The sequence below is a fragment of the Nothoprocta perdicaria genome, unplaced genomic scaffold, assembly GCF_003342845.1.
Source record: "Nothoprocta perdicaria isolate Ctin4 unplaced genomic scaffold, notPer1 scaffold_21, whole genome shotgun sequence".
Taxonomy (NCBI): Eukaryota; Metazoa; Chordata; class Aves; order Tinamiformes; family Tinamidae; genus Nothoprocta; species Nothoprocta perdicaria.
In genome coordinates this window covers 3,937,101-3,958,501 of record NW_020455316.1, presented here as the reverse complement: position 1 = coordinate 3,958,501, position 21,401 = coordinate 3,937,101, and the positions used below count along the sequence as shown (strand labels likewise).

The 21,401-nt window shown below is 41.7% G+C and overlaps 1 protein-coding gene across 1 annotated transcript in view; it reads right to left on the bottom strand.

Annotated features, from left to right (window-relative positions):
- The window catches only part of CEP162 (centrosomal protein 162), a 34,355-nt gene extending 13,761 nt beyond the window's left edge, over window positions 1-20,594 (bottom strand). The window contains exons 1-18 of the mRNA XM_026038408.1: window positions 20,450-20,594; window positions 19,651-19,754; window positions 17,153-17,291; window positions 10,710-10,896; window positions 10,369-10,421; window positions 9,104-9,171; window positions 8,982-9,009; window positions 8,407-8,538; window positions 7,543-7,728; window positions 6,954-7,035; window positions 6,244-6,511; window positions 5,552-5,816; window positions 4,836-4,975; window positions 3,820-4,047; window positions 2,994-3,131; window positions 2,030-2,142; window positions 1,234-1,339; window positions 207-333 (exon numbers count right to left, since the gene is read on the bottom strand). Of these exons, the coding sequence (XP_025894193.1) occupies window positions 207-333; window positions 1,234-1,339; window positions 2,030-2,142; window positions 2,994-3,131; window positions 3,820-4,047; window positions 4,836-4,975; window positions 5,552-5,816; window positions 6,244-6,511; window positions 6,954-7,035; window positions 7,543-7,728; window positions 8,407-8,538; window positions 8,982-9,009; window positions 9,104-9,171; window positions 10,369-10,421; window positions 10,710-10,896; window positions 17,153-17,291; window positions 19,651-19,710 (2,320 nt within the window). The 5' untranslated portion in view covers window positions 19,711-19,754; window positions 20,450-20,594. The remainder of the gene's footprint in view (window positions 1-206; window positions 334-1,233; window positions 1,340-2,029; window positions 2,143-2,993; window positions 3,132-3,819; window positions 4,048-4,835; window positions 4,976-5,551; window positions 5,817-6,243; window positions 6,512-6,953; window positions 7,036-7,542; window positions 7,729-8,406; window positions 8,539-8,981; window positions 9,010-9,103; window positions 9,172-10,368; window positions 10,422-10,709; window positions 10,897-17,152; window positions 17,292-19,650; window positions 19,755-20,449) is intronic.
- Between the last annotated feature and the right edge of the window lie 807 nt (window positions 20,595-21,401).

The following is a 21,401-nucleotide window of genomic DNA, read 5'->3' as shown; positions in this document are numbered from 1 at the left end:
AAGAGGTTGGTTAGTTACCAGAATAGATTTGCCCAGGAAATACTCGGGAATCTCTTTCACTGCATGTTTTCCGAGAGGTTTAGGCACCATCTGGAAGTAGCTTAGATATATTGGATCCTGAGTCATATTTTAATAAAAAGCAAATTTTAATTACTTAAAGGAACATAAAACGAGGCACAATTATTAGCAAAATAAGGGTCCTTTACCTGACGTGGAAGCAATCTGCACTTTTGCTAGATCTCTCTCCTTCTTTGCTTGTCCCAGGTCTACCTCAAGAGCTTGTTTTTCCTGTTTAAGACGTTTTATCTCTTCTTGTAATTTAGTCTCTTCCTTCTTCATTTTAGAGAAAGTTTTAGAGAATCAGAATTTAGAGAGTTTATTCATTTTAGAGAAAGTTTTAAGGCAACAAAAACCAAACACATCATTTTCATACAAAAATATGAACATGCTTTTTCCTCCATAAAGAGACTGTCTCGCACCTGTTGTGTTAAACTGGGGCAGCCATTAGATTTCTAGGCTGGGTCTTGTTCCCAGTTCTGGATACAGGACAGCACAGGAAAACTGCAGTTAGCCACAGTGAAACCTGACTCCCCTTGTAAAGACCTCCTATCTTAAGAGATAAGTAAAGACTATCTCTTAGAAGTGGAAAACATTCCAGAGCTCTCCTTGGAAAAGGTCACTGAAGAAGTTTTGTCTGTTTCTAATACTAAAGAACACAACTCAAATGTCCTATCTTTTCACAAAGCCACAAGCTAGATTAAAAAGAAGCTTCTCCTTCCAAACTTTTACATCTTTCCAGGACTATACAAACCAACAAAGTCTAGAAAGGTTGTTATCTTAAAGCTTTTTGCCTGCTTGTCTTCTACAGCCACCACTATTCATTGTGCAAAACGAGGAGGTTTTGCTGTTGGCAGTAGGTGGTATTTGGTGCAGAGCAGCAATCCCATCAGGATCTGGCTTGTCAGCTGGAAAGCTGTGAGCTCCGCAGACCCCTCCTGTCTGCAGGTTCCCACTGGCTGCCTCGGGGCTCCCAGCGGGCACGGCACGGGCCTCCCGGGCATCCGTGATTCCTCCCGAGCCTCCCTTTGACCAGACACGCGTGATAATTAATTAAGTGTGGCAAATGATTAATATTGTACCAAGAGCAGCAGTTATTTATGCTACTGCTCTCCCGTATGGATGGCTGTGCACTGTTGACAGGAGCGAGGGGTGGGCCGCGTGGCGCGGAGCTACCTGGGCCGCTCGCAGCTCCGACAGCAGCTCCGTGAAGCTCTGCTCTCCGGCTGCCTCGGCGGCCTGCATCACCCGTGACTCGGGATTAGTCACATTCACCCGTTCTCTAAAGAAAAGAGACAGCAGCAAAAGCAGTTATGCAGTTTGGCAGTTTAACATATTACAGCTGTATGTTAAAAAACCAAAAAGGAACAAAATGAAAAGCCCCAAACCCAACATCGGCAAAACTCATCCAGGGCTTCTCACAAGCAGAGACCAATAAAGGAGGAACAGGGCAGGTGTCAGGCTCGCCACTGGCCTGGAAGGCAAATCTTATGAGACCTGCAGCTCTCTTAACTATCCTTTCATCCTTCAGTGCAGTGCACTCCCGACCTACCACACCAGTTACAACAATATCAAAACATTTTGACACGAGCAGAGCTGCAATAGCAGAATGGCTGCAATATATGTGCTATACATTCTGGTAAGAATAGGGGGAATATTTATATTTTGGCACTGGAATGATCTCCCTGTGGAAGAACAGCCTTTCCACAGGTGTGTAAGATCAGAGAGACTATGAGCCTGTAATCAAGAAAATCAAATCTCACAGAGTCACAGTTTGGAATGGTTCAGGTTGGATGGGATCATCTCTAGAGATCATCTAGTCCCACCCCCTGCTCCAGCAGGGAGAAACAAACCCGCAAAGCCAGGGAACACCGAGCAGCAGCAGCGATCTGACAGACTGCAGCAATTCCCTAACAACAAAAACAAGCCACCACTGAAATGATGATTAGGTCAGATGCTTAAATAAGCCTACCTTAGAGCTATTAATTCAGACATTAAACACTGATTCTCCTTAAACATTTGTTCCTCATTTTTCTTGTTTTGAATGTGCAGCTCTTTCATTTGTTTGTATAACTTTTCATTTTCCTAAGATGAGACAAAGAAAGTTGATAAATTATTCTTTTATCCATTCAAACAAATCACTGTTGGCCTTCTGCAACCCTGCAGCAGCGAAAGCAACTGCTTTATTACCAAATTTCTAAAATAGAAATCTACTTTCATTAGCTTTTTTCCTTAAGTATTTTGAGGTAACCTCTGCAATCTAAGGCAAGTGCTTAGTAGGTGCTAAGATTGACAACAGGAACGTTGTTCCTTTCCAAGGGAGCTCCTCTGCAAAGGCACCAACCACACAGTAACAGCACCCACAGGATAGGGGCAGGCAGGCCACCCACATGTTCCTCCCTGGGTAAGAAGGGTCAGAGCCCTAACCTGGCAGGATTTGGTGCCTCTGCTAGTGTGAGCTGCTGAGCACTGGCCTGGCAAGCTGGTTCAGCTGAGGGGCTGCAAGCACTTCAAAGGGTCATTCAGACCAGCAGGGTCTAGTTCTAGTTCTAACTTGAAGAGCTGCACGTGAGGCAGATGAACACGGTTCCCTGTATTTCACATGATACAAGCAGTTGATTGCATCTTGAAACCAGAATCCTCCAGAATTACTCTATTTTTCTACTCCATTTTGGGAAAAAAGTATCTTTTTTTCCAAAAGCTTGGACATGTTTCCAACTCAGAAGTCACCTTATTTTAGAGTTTAGGACAATCACATCTAATTGGGGAAAGAAATATCTTTAAAGTACAATATATTTTGTGCCCTTCGTAGAGAAAACTTGTTCCACTCTGTAGATAGCAAGAAAACTGCTTTAAACAGCAAAGTAGGAACTGGTGACAAACTGGGGCTGTGGAGCACACAGCGAGCACGCAGCACACCGTGCTGGACACCCTACCTGTTGATAACCTTGGATAATGACCTCCTGATCTTCAATTTCTTTTTTTATTTGTGCCAGTTTTTCTTCAGTGATAGGAACTGTTGCTGTTTCATGGATCCACCTCTTTCCTTTAGCCAGCTCTTCCATGCTTCTTAACTTTAAGAAATATACGCACAATTAATAGGAAAGTTTTCTTACCAACACAGAATTCTGCACAAGATTTTACTTTTAATTCAGAGAATGTCGTAAGTAAAGCAATGTTCATTAAGGCATGAGACAGTAGTAACACTGGCTGTTTGTCCTGCTTTCATGATAAACAGGAACACAGTATAGTAAAGCTGGGGAAAAACTAACAATGGAACAGGGGAACTACACTGCCCTTTTTCCTAGGGTATTCAGGCAGGGAGGTACATCTGGAATACCTATATTTAGGTATACTGGAATAACCCACACGATTTTCCTATACAGCCATAACACAACATAGAAAAATGCAGCAAAATAATAAACTCGATGTAGAGTATTTCCCAGTAACCAGCTGCATCACTTAATCTGTTATTCCTGTTTATTTTTTTAATTAATGTTAAATCTTTGCAAAAAGCCTGCTGCAGAACTGTCACGATAGCTAAGCAAGAGAATCCGGGATAAGAAGATTTTAACAGGATTTCTGTAGGAAAAAAGATCACCTCTTATGGAGAGTAACTCTCCTAGTCCGTGCACACATACAAACCAGCAACATATCTATACAAATGCTTTCTGCTCATGGACAACTAAGTGCAAATAACATCGTTAAACATTCAGACTTCTCCCGTTCTACAGCAGCAGGAGACAAGACCCCATCCAGCACCTTACTCTGAAGGACGTAATTCTCCTGCCCCAGCCTGGAGAGCTCCTTTTCATGCCGAGCTTTGAGCTCTTCCATGTCGGCCTGCATCTCCTGCCGCGTCTGGGAGGCGCTGCGGCCGAGCTGCACCACGGCCTCCCGGGCCGCGCTCAGCTCCTCCTCGGCAGCTTGGGCTCGTCTCAGCAAATACAGCTCTCTCTCGCTGCCTCTGGCGGGGGGAAACGGCGAGTCCTGGTGGAGAGAAAGCGAGGGAAGCGTCACTCCGATCCAAATGCATGGCCCCAATCCGAGCGCGCACAGGGGCCTTCCCCAGCGATCCAGTTTATTTGACTGTCTGGTCTGACTCTGGACAACCACATAATGTGCTTGAGAGGGGAAAAAAAAATACCCTGCCAAACCAAAACCACCCCCAAAATGTTCACAGTTTTCCCTAATGAGCTACTTCCCCATTTCCTAAATGTGTATGGGGAATAATCGCTCCACGCAAATGGGAAATAAACACCCCAGGAGACAACAGCCACTACACAGTTACCAGGGTTAATCTACTACACATTTTGGCCACTGCAAAACAGCAGTGATCAAGGGATTCATTAAATAAATGTTTTTAAAATTTCTAAGGCGGAAGAAAAATCCATGACTGCAAATTCATTCATCTGGGAGAGCTCAGAAGTTTTCTTTAAACGCTGCATGCGACGGAAGCGCAAAACCAAACAGAAGCCCTAGTTAGCACTCCTGACAGAGGCTTACACTTAAAAGTTTCATGTAAAATCGTATCCCTCTCTAATGAGATAATCATTTTGAAGTTAAACTTAACAGAATTAGCCAAGGAACTGAAAAGCAGTACAGTTACACTTGTGCATGTAACAGCAAAGCTCAATATCTGACTGAATTTTTTATTCAATATTTCAGCATTTGCCAATCTTGTCAGTATTAGGCAATTATTAAAAGAACTTTACAAAACAGGCTTGCAAACCAGGTTCAATGGACTGTAACTAGCAGCAACAGTAACTGTCACTCACACGCTGATCCTGGCTGCGGGAGTCCACGACCTGCAGTGGACGAGCACCAGCAGCTGAGACACCGGGTGCACCTTTGGTCATCTCCTCCTTCAAAGCTGCTTCCTTGGGTGCAGACCGTATAATCCTCGTAGCAAATAAGCCTTTCTCGTTTAGGCACAAGGAAAAATAGAACAAAATTACATTCAGCACTTTGCTCTTTATAATGTACTTGTAAAAATACATTCTGACCCATCCCTGTGCTCCCTGTGTGAACGTAATTAGAAAATATACCAGGATTTTGAAATAAATTCAATTTTGAAATAAACCTGAGAGCAATGAGGCATCATGAAACAAGTGAATAGGTGGGTAATAAACCCTTCATGAAGCAAGATCAGTCAGTGGCCTGGCCAGCTATCTAAGTATACACAGATGCCCATATTCCAAGCCATGGGGAAGATCAGACACAGCAATTTATTGCAGTAGAAACAGTTTACGAGGAGATGGAATATGTACTGGGTGCACCTACACGTGCTGGGTGCATCAAGCAGCACCCCGAGGAGGCTGTTAGAAAACAAAAAAGAAACAACAACAAAAACCCCCACAGGGAAGTTCACCCTAGAAAGTAACTACCATATATGTTAACTATAGTTTAGTTTTCTCATAGATGGATACTGAAATAGGAACAATGAGCTGGTGATTCTGTTTTTCCCTATGAGTCCATTTGAAGAGAGAATTACCTTTAGGTCCTGCTTTATCTGCTGAGCTTCTGGCTTTCAGGCTGGACTTTTTGAAGGTTTCTTTCAGCGCTTTCTTTTCACTAGACGGGGAAGGCTGTTTGGGAAGAGAAGCAGACTTCCCATATCCAGAGCTCCGAACCAAGCCACGAGGACTGTGTGGCGATTTCTTTTTATGCAAGGGAGTTGTACTTCTGATACTCTTGCACATTTGTTTAGGTGTCACTGATTCCAGTCTTTCACCCTTCGAGGATGGAGACTGAAGTGCCTGTAACAGAGCACACTTTTTAAAATCCAGGCTTTAGTTTTTGGTGTGGCCTTTAATTAGAAAGGGCAACTTTCACTAATACAAGAGAATACAGAGCTGGTTACTAGGATAACAGACCATAAGCAGAAAAAAATATGAGAATATTTTGAGAACTTCTTATCCTTTCATATTGCAGGAGCGTGCCTAATGTAAACCAACACGAACCACTGGTTCGGACGCTCTGGGAAGCCCAGGGCCTTCCCTGGATCACTGCAGCCCACCCTCTGCAATGCACCCGCTGAAAGCCCCCAGCTCCACCACCAGCAGCAAAGGCAACCTGGGCACTTCAAGGAAAACACCAACTGCTGCTTGGCTCCTAAGCGTAGGACAGTAATCTTCAAATTATAGGTGATGTGAAAATAGATATTTAAGAGCTGTTTGACATTACCTGGTTATTTTGGCTGACCAGCTGTGAAAGCAGAGAGTCTTGTGCTATCTTTCCCTTCAGTGAGCCAGGCTGTAGTTCATCCGTCTCGGCTTCCTTCTTGGTCACTGCCCCAAGGCCACCCTCACTCACAGCCCTGCGAGGGGAGAGGCTCTCTCCTCTGCTGAATTCCTCAGGCAGGGTTGTCTCCCAGACCGTGTCACCCTCACGCTCCTTGGATGGCTCGTGGCTGACGAGCTCGTCTGCTGGGCTGCCTGGCAGCTTCACGGGGCTGCGAGAGAAAGGAATGAAGCCACAGAGAGCAACGCTCCTGTCCTTTGCATTTTGGTTGCTTTGGAAAAAGAGGGCAATATTCCCTTTAGGTATGATCTGTAAAGACTGCTTGAATTTGAATGAGGCTCTAGCTACTTTTAAGAATAGCATTCCACCTGATCCAGTTAAAAAGCTAAAAGACTGGGCTAAAGATTCACTCCTATAAAGCAGGGGTGACTGCTTTTGTGGTACTAACACCTGCAAGCCCAGCATCAACACGAGTGAGACAACGAAGGGGAACTGCTGCTGGGGGCAAGGACACGTCCCCCTCCCAAAGCCCCTCTGCAGAGCAGAACCTGTTCCTGACAGCTCCAGGCCCAGCACTCCCTGCTCTGGACACAACAGCAAAGCAGGACTTAAGTTATTACAATCCTTAAAAACATATACTCTGAAACAGATACCTTTCAGGCTCCAAATTGAAACCTCTGGCACTATACAAATCTCCTTTAATAGGCTTCATCAGTTCTTCTACAGTAGGTAAATCTAATAAATGCAGAATAATAAGTTAAAATCTTATCAAACGCATTTCCAAAAGGGCTAATATTAAAAACACTTAATAAATGGCATAAAGATGACTCATTTTCATCTTTCTCATTTTACATCTTTATATAATCCATGTCTTCCTTCTAACCACTCTGAGACTGTTATTGCTAAAGCAGGCGCTCACTTAACATGCTTATACAATATATGCCATTTTTAAAATTTTCCTTTAATGCAGAGGATGTGATCAGTGCACTGAGTATGAATGATTAGCTCATTTTAATTTCAAGGATTTTTTTTGTTTGATACCCATATATATCACCCTTACACCTCCCCAGTTTAGAAAAGCTGTATGTTTGAAGTGAGAAAGCCAGATCAGAGCATGCCCCGATTGTGTCCTGCAGCTCCTCAGTGCCATAATCAGAAGTACTGCAGCTCTTTTTAACCTAGACAGAAGAACCTGGGAAAACAGCTTGGAAATGCAGCTTTGCCTTTCTTTGAGACACTCACCTGATTCAGTAGTTGATATATTTTTTGAGCAGAGGTCGTTACTCTGTGAGGCACTTGGCACTAGACATTCTGCCCCTCCAGAAGCATCTGCTTTCTGCTCATCGGGCTCTTCCCAGGACTGCCCCACGTGGTGATAGGCCTCGTGCAGCGCCTCCAGCTCGCTCCTGGTGTGCCCATGGGAAGTGCCTGCAAGGCACCAAGAGGACAAAAACACAAATGCAGGCTCAGAAGGGATACTACAGAATTTTGTTTTGGAAAGTCACCCCTAGAGCCCATATATCAGTTTCTAGCATTGACTGTTATCAGGTGAGAACAGCATTTTCAGTCCAAGAACAACAACAAAATCCCAATTTCTACTATAAAATTAAGCACCTGTCTTATTAAGCAGCACATGCTACCATGCCTTCAATAGCCTCATCTCCAGTTTGCATGCATTTGTTTACAAGTACATTCTCATTAATGAACTAAGAGCCTATGAGACTACTACTTTAATAGGTGTTGTCAGGGCCACACTCTGCATGTAAACAGGGAACACTCCCAAATGCATCTTCATACAACCATTTATTTTACAACTGTGTTCAAAGCAGAGTTGTAGCTACAGTCAATAACAGAGGGAAACCACACTGAAGTCACCAACAGGCTGCAATGTCAAAAGCAACTTTACTGTAAAGTTGCTTTTGGTGAAAGGAAGGCTAAAAAGGAATCTTCCTGGCAGCCCAAAGAAGTATCAATTCTCCCCAAAATAATTCCTTCTCAAGATTTGTTACTAAAAAGTAAATGCTTTATGTTCACTGACAATCTAGAACAACCTTATTTCCACACTGCTAATACTCCAGAGCCATCATTTAAAACGGACAATTTTACCTGTTTCATTCATTGCAATTCCAGTAGCTTCTCGAGGCAGACACTGCTCGCCTACAGCTGAGGTTTCAGCTACAGCTGAGGTTTCAGCAGCCTTTTCAATTTCTGTAGTTGAATCTTGTGAGTCAAGTAATACTATTAAATGCAAGAAGAAATTGTTAAACTGTTAAAATTCTCTCATTTTTACTTTATCTACAGTGGATAGTACAGCTTATCAAACCTTACCTTAATTGTCTAATCATGGATACTAGATCTAGATACATTACTAGATATATTATTCTACATACTCTAGATATTCTACATATTCTAGATACATACTAGATACATTATTCTGATGACATTAATGGCAGTAAGTTCACCTGCGAGCAGCAACCTCTCAGTACTGACCAGATGTAACAAAACAAAGCACTGCATGGATGATGACTGCAAAGTGCTGACATACCGATTTACTTTTAATCACTTCAGTCCAAAGGACTTTCAGTATAACACACTGAAATCAGTTAAAAATTAAAATTCGGATAAGAAGGTTTCAATGAGGTACAATTAATGTTCTCCTACTGACTGACGTCTGTATTTACCTTTAGCCAGCATGCCAGTGTTTGCTTCCTGAAGAAGAAAAAAGCAGTGTTAGTTTTTGAACTTCCTTGAAAAAAAACTCCAAAAAAACCTCAAACTTTAAAAGTTTGATATTCCAATTTACCTGATTTTCTTCAGTTTTAAAGGCAGGATTAACATCTGTCTCCTCTTCAAAATCTTCACTGTAGCTGCCTGAAGAGAAAAACAAAGCATCAAATAGAGTGAACATTTAAAGAAGATAAAGCAGTCAAAGGCAAAAGCTACCTCCTCTTGCACTCCAGTCCCTCCACTAACAGCAGCTACTGTTGCTACTACTCCTTTTGCAAAGGCAACAAAAAAAGTTCTGAAATTGTGAGGTACAAAAACCCACTGCAGAAGTCATACACAACACCTCCAAATTCCAATGATATTTGTCTTGTGGACATACACACTGTATTCCCAAGCCCTCAAGGCCTCCTTGCATTTGTGACATGTTCAGTCCCCCTCACTTTGGGAGGGAACGATGCAGCTTCCCCAGCAGCAGGCAGGCAGCAGCTCTACACGTCTCTCTCGACCACTGCGGCAGATCTTAACTGAAAATCTTTTACACTACTTAGCATTCACTTTGGGTTGGAATGTGGAAAGTTTGGTGAGTGTGCTCTCAAAGGAAAAAAAAAAATCCGTGTGTTGAAGTAATGTTTCTTAATGTTTGGTGTTTTTTCAGTATTTTAACTCTCATCTTTCATATTTTTGTTCAGTTCTCAGGCTTTCTTCAGTTTCTGGTGGGTAGCTTTTCTGCTGTTTTTCTTTTAGAAAAGAGTCAACAGTTTAAAAATCCCTTCCACACATAGAACCTGCACCTCCAAAACCCAACCTGCTGCCTGCAGAGCAGCGCCACAGCCTTCATGTGAAAGCTGACACAGTCTGATATAAGAACTGCAGATAAATGCAAATCACTACTAAAAAAACAAACAAACAAACAAAAAACCCCAATAATCACTTTAGCATTCAGATATGGTTTCATCCTCAAGGGTCCAGGTGATTGGGGATAAGAAGTCAACTGTTTTAGATAGTGCTCAGAACAGCAAATTTCAGAAAATTAGGGATGTTGTCCTGCTGTAAGCTGAACCCCAGGAAGAGTCAAGTTTCCAGACTAGTTCCAAAGGCAGCCCCGAGAGGAGAATAACAAGAGATTGTGGTAGGATTTCCCCTTTGCATCCAATTACACCCCACCATGGTGCATCCCCTGCTGCCCTGGTTTGAAATTTTCCAAGGAGCCTGTACTTCTGTTGGAGCACTATTCCTTAGCATTCATTTGGTTATTCAGGGTAAGGAAGTTCTTACAATTCTTAGCATAAACACGGCAGAAATAGGCAAGAATTTTCAAATATGGTTTCAAAGTAGTATTACCAGATTTCTCGTCATGTACAGATTCTTCTTCTCCGTTTTCATTGTTTTCTTTTCTGAGAAAAATGAAATTAAAAGGTAACTGTTCCTTCCTGGCAGCATATAAATACTTTTAGCCCATAAAATTCTGATATTTCTTACAATCAGCAATCTTACAATAAAATTAAAAGTCTGATTTTTTCTATCATATCAAATCATACAAAAAAAAAGAAAATTCCAGCAATAATTTAAAAATCCTAACTCCTAAATCCAACTCCTAAAGCCACCTCCCTTCTTGTCTTCAAATGCCCAAATCACACATGCCCATTAATAAGAGTCCATAACTTTCCTTCTCTCCAAATTACCGTACAAATGGTGCTAGTATTACAGAATCATTGGAATCCAGCTCTTTATTTAATCTTGAGTAGTCAAGAGTAGATGATGCTTCTTGTTCAAGTTTGGCAAAGAACTTTTCTTTCTCTTCTTGCTCCTCCAAGGTATCCAGGCCAGCTCCCAGGATACTCTGATTAGGCCCAGAAGCGACAATTGAATCTAAATTGCAAAACACAGATCAAACTAATCACAGCTGAACAGTGCATCTACACAGAGCAGTCATAACAGCATAATCAGCACTGCTAGATACAGCTCATAATACATGACTGGTATTAAACACCAGCAGCAAGCATCCGAGGCCACCAATCCACCTGAGAGGCCTGGCAAATCCTGCCTTGCAGTGTGGAATGTAATGAGAGAGGCTTGTGGGGAGACTTGGTCCAGGCCTGGGCCGCCTCACGGAGCTCTTCCTGCTTGGCTCCCGGCTGTCTCTGCTTTTCAGAGACACCAAAATCCTCTGCTTTTCGGGAAGGGCCTCTCTCCTCATCAGCTTCCCCCGTGGGCCGGGCTGGGGCTCCTTCTGGAGCCTGGTGAAGCGTCCAGTGCTCCCAAACATTCCTAGGAAGCAGCTGCAGGATGGCCGGCTGTACATCTTGGCAGCCGCAACATGGGAGCAAGACGGGACTGGGACACCCAAGTACCATGCAAATAGTTTTCAGGTGACAGTCTTACAGCCAACCATTTATCTGGTTTCTCCTATGAGACATTGAGAACCACCTTGATTATAGTATTTTTAATTACTTTGTTACATACCTTTTCTTTACATCCTCATATTGGCTCATGAGCCTAAAGTTCACCATGGAGCAAATGTAACATTTGGGAAAACTGACTTGGAAGACAGTCACACACAGAAACCTTGCAGAGAAATTAATATTTCTTATTTGAATACAAATGAAACACTCTAAGGGCGAAAAAAAGAGAATAACTAAAATTCCAAATATGCAACCTCAGCTCTCCCAAATTGCAACGTGCAATTGCTTCCTTATAGCAAGAGTTCAACGTCACCCTAAGTAACTCTGTGTATGGATTCTCCTCAGTCAGAATATCGCTCTCCCCTAGGAAACTTCCTTTACAACTTCCTTGTAAAAAAGCTACAAGCCACATACTGCACTAGTTAAATAGACAGGACCAAGTCCCTTCCGCTTGTCCCTGAAACACACACAGTTAGGCCTGGGTTCTTTAGAGTGACTCATAGGGAGAAAGGCTGGATGAAAAGCTGCCACGCATTTTATCCAAATACTACCATAAAATCTTTTAACCCTTCTCACTTCCCCACTTGCTGTCTGCCCGAGGGATGTTTAGATTGAAGCTGTGCCCTTACACAGACCACACCAGAAGGCACTGACAAAGGTACCAGCCCTACTGACTCCTGAGGGGTTTGTTTTACCCGGGTATTTGTTACCTATGGAAGCAAGTTCTTGAAGCAGCAGTTCCCTCCAAAGATCTCACTGCCCCTACCCTGACACTGTCCATCCTGCAGCACTTTGCAAGGCTCAGCATTCACTCTATTCTTCCTTAAGGTCCTGAGCTTAAAACCAAATAAAATAAAAGCCCCATTTTCATTTAGAAAGGTATTTCCAACCGTCACAATTGCAGATAGAAGTTTAAGAACGTGAAAACAGAAGAACTCAAACATTAAGATGTGATGACACATATCTATTAAAAGCCTTCATAACTGAGCAATTTTCTTTTTGTAATACTATGAAAGACACGGTAAATTTGTTACCCTCAGAATTGTCTGGACTGTCAGAAGTGAGGTTTCCTTCTTCTCTGTTTAAATATGCATCTTTCTTGTCCATATGAAATTTCTCCAGCATTTTGAATTTGGACAAAGCTTTGCTGCGAGAGGCACTGGAAGAAGGTTTAGGGGGAACTACATTTAAGTGTACACAAAACAATTGAGTATTTATATACAATGGACAGGGAATAAAGAGAAAAATAAGATGTGAGAATTCAAATGACCACTTCTGAAAAAGCAATATAATCCAATTTCTTGAAAAATGAATTATCTACAATTTTGTAGATTAATAATTAAATTTTTTAAAAAATTATTCTCAAAAGTGAGAATTATTTTCAAAGATAAGACACTTCTTAGTCTATAAATACATGGTGTTCAAATACATTGAGCTCCTACAGCAATGTATTATCTGAAGACAAAGAAAACTAACACCGATGCAACTGCTCCTACAATTCTGCACTAAGAATTTGCACAGAAAGCATCTGGGTCGGTTCCAGAAAAAGCAGAAAAATGCAGGTGTATAAGATGTGAAATACTGTGTCTCTATCGCTGTTATTTACAAGAAATGTGGGTCATTTCTTAAACTCTTATTAGGGCTTGCTTAATTGCCACTGAAATCAAACACAGCCCGTTCATACCACTGGGATCTAATTCCAGATGACAGTTCCCTCTGCTGAAAATGTCTCTCTCATGGGCCCCAGGTGGCGTTCACAGAACACCCTTCACATACGCCAGGCTACAGCTGCACTGTATGAGGCTTGCCATTGTTCAAGCTTTAAAGACAGGGGGGAAAAAGCTCTGCTAAACTGACTGGTTCAGAGCAACCTCTTTGCTACAGAATTTGTGAACTTGCCTTGACATGGGAGGGTGCCCAGGGCCCCTTGCCACGTATGGCAGCTGCCCAGAAATGGGATGATGGGGAGATGTGAGCTGAGGCTATCTCAGGAACACCCAAGAGGACCAAGGAAGCTGTAAACCTGAGGCAGGTGCCAGCGGAGGGCCGGGCAGAGCGCGGGGCTTCATGCCCTGGCCCACGGCAAGGCCCCTTCGCGCTCGCCTCGGAGCTCTCCATTCTGCCACGTTTACCAGGAAACCAACAGGCTGCCTTTCATTAAGCCAGATTATAATGCAAATGCCAAATTACCATTCTTAAAATGGTTATAAAAGGTAATTTCCAAATTCCTCCTGTTGCTCATATTCCAAGCGGGAAGCCTCATTTGAGAAATAAACGCAAAAACTGAGCCTATCTCCCAGACCGAGATGCTTTGTAATTGCCCTGGGTGGATGAAGCTTATGAAGACAGGGAAGCACAGACCCTCTAGCAAGCCAACGTGTGGGAAATGGTCTATGGGCTACGGAGCCACCAACGCTACCGACCAAGCGCCAAGTATTTCTTTGTCACAGCTCTCCAAAATATTTTGGGATCTGCTTGAATTTGAAGCCAAAGCTACATTTAACGTAGTGCCTAAGTTAATCACTAATGTTACTAAACTAATAATAATAATAAAAAAATCATACTTCATTACAACTCATACTTCATTACAACTCTTAATTATTCTCGGGACCTTCTCTTCAGATAAAAAAAACTACAGGGCTGATTCTACAGTTGCATTAACCAAAATCCTCCTGATAACAACTGAATCTGTCATTATTATAAATGCTTCAGTGTTTCTGTTCCAGGGGCAGGATGCACAGAGCTGCTACTGCTCAGCAGCAGGAGCAGAATCGCATGAGTAGAAGGTACCCAGAGCGCTTAGGCTGACTGGAGACTTTGAGCTTACACAAATAGATCAAAAACATTAATACTTCTCCAGTTTGCAAGAGACTACTAAATAAAATATTATACAGAAAACCTTGTAACAATACTGGGCTTTCCTTAGATTTTAACAATCTTCCTCTCTACATCGACTGACACTTAATACTGTCTGTCCTCCTGCATTGCTACAGCCAAGGAGGAGAGAACAGAAGTGGATGGGGCTCCTGGTCTCTTTTGGAAGTGACAAGGGAAGTAAGTGGCAGCTTGCTTTTATAAGAACACTAGGGCTAAATGAACTAGGTAAAAAGGATTTCCTATGGGAAACACAGCAATACCACCACACTGACACTAAATAAATTGACCTAAACATATTTAATCAAATACCAGACTGGAAATCTGAATGGGGAATCTCTTGTTCATTATTTCCAACTATTTCAGCATGGCTTCCCATCCTTTTCTTCTTTTTTCCCAGTTTAACAAATCGGCTTTGAAAATCTTGAAGAGCAAAACAAACAGCAAGAGCAGATAAGCAAGCAAAACAGGACAGGAATTCCTACTATCCTTTTGTTTAGGAGGGGAGAAAAGAAAGGAAGTAGAAAGAATATTAGTTAGAGGTCAGTTTGTAGCCTATCAAATATGGAAGACACTATCTTGAATCACGATTTACACATCCTAATGTAAAGCTGGAGAAACAAGAGTTTAAACGTGTTTAGGATGACATGTAACTATTTTACAGCGTGCGTTATTTTTCTCATCCAAATGGACAGGAATATCCTACGCTATTGACTATTCATCTACCACAAAACTAGTGAAAACTGCATTTTTATATAAATCTCATCTTCTGCAGCAAGATGTATTGAAGATAATAATCAGATAACAAATGTATAGTATCTAAGGGCTCTACTGCAGGTGAAGGTAGGACTTGGACAGTCACATGAGTGTGATTCGTGATGACAAGACACTTTGAAAATCATCTGTCAGCTGAGAGCCTGCGGCCCTAGGAGATCAATGTGGGGGATCTGCTGCACAGGGAGTTTCTGTGGCTTTAGCAACAACTGTCTGCAGCTGCCCTCAAGGGTCAGGCCTAGGCAGACAAAGGGTTTTAAAGAACTTTAAAATTCTTTAAAGGATTTTAAAGAATGCCGCTTTTAAACTTTCTAGAAATCATGTTTATTTCCATATTTGTTACCAGCACAGCAGTATTAATTTAGTTCTTCAGCAGGTCATATTTAATAACCTTACGGAAAGCTACAAAATGACTTTCTTTTTTTTGGAAATTGATCCCTACTGTACCTTATATTGCAATGATGCTCTGTCTTCATCCATTAATAAGACACTGCAGTAACATACTACACAACACACATACGCTGAAGAATTAGATGTGGCAAAACCGTATTTTACAAAGTACTTACAGGCACGCAAAGCAGGAAGTCACCCCCAGAGAGAGGGGGGAAAAACGGCAGTTCCAGGGGTATAGCTAAAGTGAATTACATGTACATATACTACTACCAACTGCCTATGGCAGGTGCATCTACGTGAACCTAAAGCACAGCATGGTTTGCAATGTGCAGTATGTGTTCACATAAATACTCACGTGTGGGGATTCGTCATTCTCAATTACAAAAACATACAAGTTATCCACTTTTATAACTACAAAAGAAAATATACATATATATATATATATATATAAAAATATACACTTTACCTAGAAGAGGCCATGTTGGACTTTGCAGATGTCTCTCAGACTGTAAGTGACCTTTGAGACCACTATGTTTTAGTTAGTAAAACGGCATTCACCATACTAGTGGTTGCCTCTGTTATATAATTATCTATATCTATAGATAGATATATAATAGGTAGATATATAGATATGTATATAGATAGATATATATCTATCACTATAGAAGCTAATGCAAATGGTCACTGCTGCCACTTATGAGTGCCCACAGTTCGCCACATGCCAAACATGTATGAGAAACACAGGCCTCTGCTCAGAGGATCAAGCAGTCCTGAGCTCTGCTTCACACCAAGGAGTCACCCTCTTCTGCTAAGACAGCACCTGGAAAGCCCTCTGGGAAAAGCTAGTAGCCTCTCTGCTCTGCAGTTGCAAAGTACTGGGGCAGGGTATGGTTTGCTGCATGTCACACAAGTGGAGAAGTCTGAGCACATATAGGACATGAACAGAGTAGGTGAAATAAAACTAAATCTTATTAACTATTATAGCTTAAAAAAATAAGAGTGTTGGAACTGGTTTGGAAAGGAACAACCTGGAACGTTTACATCAACTCTTAAACCTACCTCAACTTTATGTTTAAGTCATTAAAATAAGAGGTCACTCAGGGGTGATTGCTCCATGATAAAAAAAGAAAAGATAGCTACTACCAGGGCAATGGAAAACTGCAAGAGGGAAGCTTGCAAACCATATTGTATTTTCTTCCACAACTACATGAGCAAATAATCTCTGATATATATTTGAATCAACTGCCTCTGAAAACATTATCTGTGCTTTCCCCATCTATTATAAATACTGTAATTAATATAAGATTATACAAGTTGTCTTTTCCTCCAAGGTTTCTTTCCCTTTGTCCTGTTTTTAAAATGGATAAAATAGATTGGTTACAAAATACTTCTAATATTTCACTATAGTTTACAACTTACATTTTCTAAATATCCTTTTATTATTTATAATGTATGTACTTTAATAGTTTGAAGACTATAGAAAAAAAATAGCAGAAAGCTTGCTTACAGCTTGCCCTCGTTTCAGAAACAGAACCACACTGGATTTTATGATTTAGCACATTACAAGTGGGCAAAGCACTTTGCAGGGCATTGCTTTAACCTGAAAACAAGCACATATGAAGCAAGAGAAGGAACTCGCCTGACACCCTGTGGCCAAAAAACTGCAAAACTGCAGCACTTACCACCATCATCGGAATCTTCCTCCGATACCCACCACGGCACGGGATCTTTGTTCTTTGATTCCTTTTTCCTGGGCTGCCCCAAGGTCTCAAGAACGCTGGATTTTTTCTTTGAACTTCCAAGTGAATCATCTGAAAGAGACTGAGCAAATTGCGTGAGTTTGAAGACATCTTTCACATTAACTGCCGTTTAGCCACTCGTTTCTAGACCTCCGAGTTCAGATGTCTGCCTTTTTTGTACATTCATGACAAGGCTGTGCAAGAGACAGTACCTGTATTTATCTAACACTATATGTGGTAACTGCTGCTTGAAGTCGCATGCGTTACAAGTTAGCAGAGTATATGTTTGTCTAAATGTACACTCTAGTTTCTCACTTAGTTTCAACATGTAAGAACTTGAGAAAGTCCTGACTACCTCCCTTAAAAGCACAACAGTAGAGCACAAATTTTTGTTTGGCCTCATTTGATAGAGAGCAACATTATGGATATTGTAAAGGTAAACCTGCATAAGCAGCATCCAAGCTTCCAGCAAGTCACACTTCAGAAATTCACTCTAAGGCTTGTGTTCAGGGGAATTGCCAGCAGTGCAGGAGGCATTTCTGCCTCACTTGGCTCCTGAGGCTTCCCTACATATTTCTTAGTCACCCACATTTAAGCCATCAGCCAGAAACAATCAGGGGAGGGAAAAAACAATTGCTACTCCTCTCCTTCAATAAAATTCGTGTCCTTTACAGCAGGCTTAGGGGCAACACTGGCTCATCAGAACCTCAATAAGGGAATATATCCATGCAGGAAATATGTTAAGATCAAGGTACACAGAAAGCTCCACTTTTCCGGACCTTTTCTTTCCTTGTCAGGAACTTGCCTATTTTTCTCTACCTCTCCTTCCACCATTCAAGACTCCATGTTTCATCACTAGATTTAAACTGGTGCTGTGTAATTTTATATGCTTCTTTGCTTATTTCCTGTGTTTGATCTCAACAAATACTGGATGGCAAATGACTTTCTGCCCAAGTTTTTCTGTCATAACTGAGACCAATTGCCCTAGTGTTTTAAAGAGCATGGTAATCAGTGTTAGCAAGAGGCACAAGGTGTCGGGAGTGTCACCAGGCAGGTCCGTTAGATGGGGGCTGTAGGCAGTAAATGTTGTTGCACAGAAGAAAATCTAAATGAGCAGAAGTGTGAGCTCAGGGAATCCTTTAAGAGCTTCTAAAGTTCAATGCTTATGTCAGAACACTTCTTCCTTTTCATATTCCTATTAGACACCCAGTCTTCCATTTAACTTTATGTTTTCACCTCAAACATACAATTGCCCTTCCCAAGCGACAGCACTTTTTGTTTGAATTAATTCAATAACTCACAATCAAGCCTACCTCTACTTTCAGTTATCACTGTATCTTAAGTTTCAGATGACATTGCTACTCTATTCTCTCAATTTGGTATTGCTCAATGAAATTACACTTATTCCATCTGTAAAAATATCTCACTAGGTGCACGTTAATTGAGTTATTACAGCATTTTTACAGGGGCTCCTTTCTCATAAATAACAAAATTGCAGCCTGGTCTTCATAACCCAGAACATGTAGTATACATTAATGTAGTGGTCATTAATGTAGTGATGACCCACCTATACTCTTTGCTGTCTTTAGCTGCACTTGTTATAGCAGACAAAAAATGCTACAGAAGACTACTGAGACTTTGAATTAAATCAGATATCCTTACGTAACCATAACAGCATCAAGTAAAGGTTCTAAAATGGGATGCTTAGCCTTAACACACCATGTCTTTGACAGACCTGAGAACAAATTTCAAAATTGCAGGTCTACACGCAAAGAAAAAAATACCCAAAACAAACAAACAAAAAACCAAGTTATAGCGTTCTGGCCATTTCTCATAATTGCTAGCTTAAGTTATCAGCCATGTATTTAGATGACTTTGGAAAAAAAATAATTTGAATGCTTTTACACACCATCTGTAATAAAATCATTCAAAAATTTTTTTCAGTCATTACAGCAGATTCCATTTTGTTGAGTTTTTTTTTTTTAACATAACTCAAATTGGCTATTTCACAGAAAATTCTTAATGTAACTTGCAGCTACATAAAGAAAAATGTTTGGGGCTCATTACTTCTATTTTCAGGTATTAAATTTATCATTTTATCAATTTGAAATCTCTGCCACTATTCCTAAAGTATTTATGCAACTAAATTAACACAAAATTGAGACAGAAGGGAGTCTTTCTGAATATATAACCCCACAATAACAAGATATTCATCTGTAATCACAGAACTGTCCTTGTAATTTAAATACAGCTAAATGCTAAGAGCAAAGTTAGCAAGTAATTTATGACCTTGCAAAGACCTACATAGAAAACAACTGCATGAACTATATGATAAAAGCACAGCTGCATCTTCCATTTCATACCCTTCATACCCTTATTTTTTTTTCTTGTATTTTAATGGAGAAAAGGGTTAGAAAATGTGACTTTCTTCCAAAACATACCTCTTTCAGAAACTGTTCAAACTGCTCATCTAACTCTTCTTTTGAAAGTCGACGGGCCATTATATGCGACTGGATTTTCCCTTCTGAACAACTGGAATTAAACACTAATATTTAAAACGAAAATAAAGTTAATTAAATACACTCTGAAACTAGAGGCAGCCTAGAGATTTTCTGTTTCCATATGCAATACTAAACAAAAGATGCCAAATTTCAGCCCCTTCCCTAATGCCTGCCCTTCCACATAAAAATCTGTATTATTTATTGAAGATGACAGAATAAAATAGAATAAAAGTACTAAATTCCAAAACAATAGTTTCAGCCTTTAAACTTGGTAAAAAAATACTAGTCCACATACATCATCTTCCCATTATCCTTAAGACAGCTCTTTTCCTCATCAATAGTTAAGAGTTCTGTCAATAATGAAACAAGAACACTGTAGTCACACTTCCCATCCATTTCATGGGCTTTTTATTCCTTTCTGCTGCTTCTCCTAAACTGTTGACACATGGCACTAAAAGTTTTGTCTCATATTCCCTGCTATGCCTAGGGCTCAATAAAGTGCATTAAAGTCTTTAAGATGACAGAATTGTATTCAGATTTCACAGAATCACAGGATGGTTGAGGTTGGAAGGGACCTCTAGAGATTATCCAGTCCAACCCTCTGCTCCAGCAGGGACACCCAGAGCACGGGGCACAGGGCGGCATCCAGGTGGGTTTGGAAGATCTCCAGAGAAGGAGATTTGGCCTGCACTGACACAGAAAAAGAAAATATTGCTCCTGGCCAGGCCTGTTCTCATACCTGTAGGTCTGCACTGGTTGCTCAGGTATAACGCACAGCCCACGTTCACAGTGTTGTGCAGCTTCTGCCTCTCCTGGTGCTCAGCACGTGTGGCTGCTTTCAGAACCGTGCACGGACAGCAGCATTACAGCACTGGACAGTCTCCCGGGCCAAGCAGCGCTGCATGAAGATAAAAGGGCCGGACATTTGCAGGAGTGTTTTTCCCATTAAACAAAACTTCTCCCCAAACGGAGCCCTCTCTGCTGCCCCCCCGGCGGATGGATTTTGCGGGCGAGCTGGGACCGCCGCTCTTCCTGCTTTCGCTCCTTGCTCATCCACAGACCACCCGTCACCTTGGCAGGACAAAAAAAGAAGAAAACAGAACTGCTGGAGCAGACTGGCCCCACTTTGAATTAAATCAGATTTCCTTGTGCAAGCACTTGGAAAGTATCTCTCAAATGTGGTAAGGTGATTAAGAACGTTACCTCTCATGACACACACAATCCAATAGCCTTTCATATTTGTACAACCAAAGAAAGAATGTGGGCACTGCCAGGTTTGCGTTTTATTTCGCAGCCAACTACTTAAGCAAATGGAAAAACGTTAATTCCAGGCTGATTTGCTTATTACACACTTTTAAGTGTCCACTTTACAGGTCTTGCAGAAATTCACGATATAAGGGCTCTCCCCGCTCAGCACACCTGCCAGCTCATTTACAGAATAAAGCGTGCCCTGTGAAGCTGCTATCGGCAGACACAGCCCTTCCCAGGCCTACCTGTGAGGCGGGACGCTCGCGAAGGGCCGTTTGGGCGGCGAGGCGCGGGGCTGCGCCAGGCACCGCCCGGCACCAGAGGGTACCGGGAGGTACCGGGAAGCACCGGGAAGCACTAGGAGGCACCGGGAGGCACCGGGAAGCACTAGGAGGCACCGGGAGGCACCGGGAGGCACCGGGCGGCGGCGGCGCCCGCGGTCC